This window comes from Mesitornis unicolor, unplaced genomic scaffold, assembly GCF_000695765.1.
Source record: "Mesitornis unicolor isolate BGI_N332 unplaced genomic scaffold, ASM69576v1 scaffold8160, whole genome shotgun sequence".
Taxonomy (NCBI): Eukaryota; Metazoa; Chordata; class Aves; order Mesitornithiformes; family Mesitornithidae; genus Mesitornis; species Mesitornis unicolor.
In genome coordinates, this window is record NW_010160209.1 from 7615 (window position 1) to 10084 (window position 2470).

At 57.6% G+C, this 2470-nt stretch overlaps 1 protein-coding gene across 1 annotated transcript; it reads left to right on the forward strand.

The window, feature by feature from the left end:
- Positions 1–202: 202 nt before the first annotated feature.
- FAM155B (family with sequence similarity 155, member B) lies at positions 203–1397 on the forward strand (the record flags this gene model as incomplete). Its single annotated transcript, XM_010189289.1, is given in 3 exon segments — positions 203–374; positions 962–1192; positions 1195–1397. Coding segments are annotated over 3 exon segments (606 nt in total), but the record flags the coding sequence as incomplete, so codon positions are not given.
- Between the last annotated feature and the right edge of the window lie 1073 nt (positions 1398–2470).

Sequence of the window (2470 nt, forward strand, 5' to 3'; positions counted from 1 at the left end):
CCTGTGGTGGACTTAGTTTGTTAGATGAGTCCCAGCACTTCGGCCGTTTATTTTAATTGATCAGTGAGTTCCTTAAGCCACCCCAATGTACTGACATGCATTTCTCACGTGAGCTAAGAGGACATCTCCCTTCCCCTCTCCCCTCCGTGCCTCTACCCTGGCATTTTGGGGGTGACATGTTCCTCTCGGTGGTTTCCCCTAGGCTGTCTACAAGGCCTGGCTGTGCTCCGAGTATTTCAACGTGACCCAACAACAGTGCCGACACCGGATCCCATGCAAGCAATACTGCCTGGAGGTGCAGACCAGGTGCCCGTTTGTGTTACCGGACAATGATGAGCTGATCTATGGAGGTTTGCCTGGCTTCATCTGTACGGGTAAGGAGGTCCGGGGAGTGGGGACGGGCTCCTGCAAACCCAGGGGGGCACAGGGAGATGGGACAGGGGTGGGTGCTGATGAGTCCCATTGTGCTTCGCAAGCCACATGACGGATTTTGAAGCGGTTTTTGGGGCAGAGGGGGAGGAGACAGTATGGAAGCATATGAAGCACTGGCTACCCACATGTGGTCATCTGGGGGGTAGGTGTAAGTGGTTGATGGAGAAACGGCAACAGCCCACAGCTTAGTGCAGGATATTAGGGCCCTACCTCTAACTGAAAGCTAAAGCAAGCATGTAAGGGGCTGGAGGTGATGGGATTAAAGCAGGGCTGGGACATTTTAAGTGCTACAAGAAGCGTGCAGGGTGTCCTGAGCATGTCCCTGGGCTGTGGTCTCTTTGCCTGCACACTGGTCCGCATGGGCTGGCAGCCCAACTGGGGCTGGTACCAGCGATCTCTGCATGTCCCAGTTCTCAGGCTCTGCCCATCCTGTCACACGTGGCTGGCAGGCACCAGGGCTCGGTCCCTCTGCAGCCCTGTCCGTGGTCTCCCACTGACCCCCTCCTCTTTCTCCGCTTCCTTCCCGCAGGGCTGCTGGAGCACCAGCTGCCTGACGAGGAGGCCAAGTGCTGTGAGGTGCAATGGGACTCCTGCGACCACCCCCCAGACAGCAACGACAACACATCCCCCAAATCCACAGCGTCCGAGTCACTCCATTTCCACCGCCACGACCCCCACCTCCATCACCAGCGGCAGAACCACTACCACCTCTACCACCACCCCCACCACCACCACCAGTACCACCATCATCACCATCACCATCATCACCATCACCTTTGCTGCCGGTCTCCGCGGGGTCTCGCCTTGGCGGCAGCAGGATCAGACTCTGCGTGCTGGTCCTGATGCTTCTCCACACCATGGTGTCCTTCTCGAGCGTGCATGGCGGTGGCAGCGGAGCGGCCGGCGGAGGGCTTGGCCTGGAGACCCTGCCCGCCTTGGAGGAGAGCGTGGCACGGGATGAGTGATGCAGAGGGGAAAGCCAACCTCCAAGAAGAATGCCAGATCTTTTTCCACGAAAGGGGGCACATGCTATTCCTCCAATGGGAGGCACGGGATTGGGGGTGACGCACACACACACACCCCCGCACATACCCCCAAGAGCTGCTCGCCGCGGGGCATCCCCGTGATGAAGAGTCTCTAATGCGCACAGGGCTGCGGGACTCGGCTTTGAGAAGGGTTCGGTCAGCAGCAGCCAGGCAGCGCCGGTGTGGGAAGGTATGGCACGGGGTGGCGCGGGGAGCGGAGAAGAGGGGGTCACTTCGGAAGAGGTGTCCCCATGGGACTGCCACGCATCTCCCAGCCGCCTGTCGCGAGTGCCTTGGGCACCTGCACCTTACCAGCGATGTGCCAAGGATTTCCAGTCAGTGTAGCCCCCCATTTCTTTTCCTCCGTGGTCTGTAAATCTCAAAGGGCCAGGTGGGCAGAGAGGCAGCACCTCTTGGCATAGCCTTACCTCTCGTCCTCCTGTCCCAGGGGATAATCCCACCAAATCAAGGCAGAGCCGTCCTCGTGGGGCGCAGCGTCCTCAGTGTGGCATCCCCCTTGCTGATGGGATTTGGGGGACAGGAGCGGGACGGTTTTATGCTACACTGTGGTGCTCCTCGGGATTCCTCTCATTACATCCCTGCTCTTCCAACCTTGCCTCTCTTGTTTCTCTGTGCAAGGATGTGGAGAGGGAAGGAGGAAGCATGGAGCAGGAGAGATGTCCCTAGTGTTCCCACATCCCCCAAGTGTCCCGATGATTTTTTTTAACCTCTTTTTTTTTGCTTTCTTTCCTGACTGGAGCAGCTGGTCTCAGAGAGGAGTTAGGGAGATGAGAAGCAGTGCAGAGGCTAAGTGAGGGAGTGGAATCATGCATGGTAATGATCGGATGCAGAGCATCAGAAGACATCCATCCTTCCACGCTTCCCAGCTACAAATCATCGACTGGATGGCAGAAGGATTGGGCAAAAGGGCTGGAGAAATCTGGCTTGTAGGGAGAGTCCCCAGCACAAAGAAGAGGCGCTAATAAAGCCCAGCTGGGAAAGAGGTTTTGTGA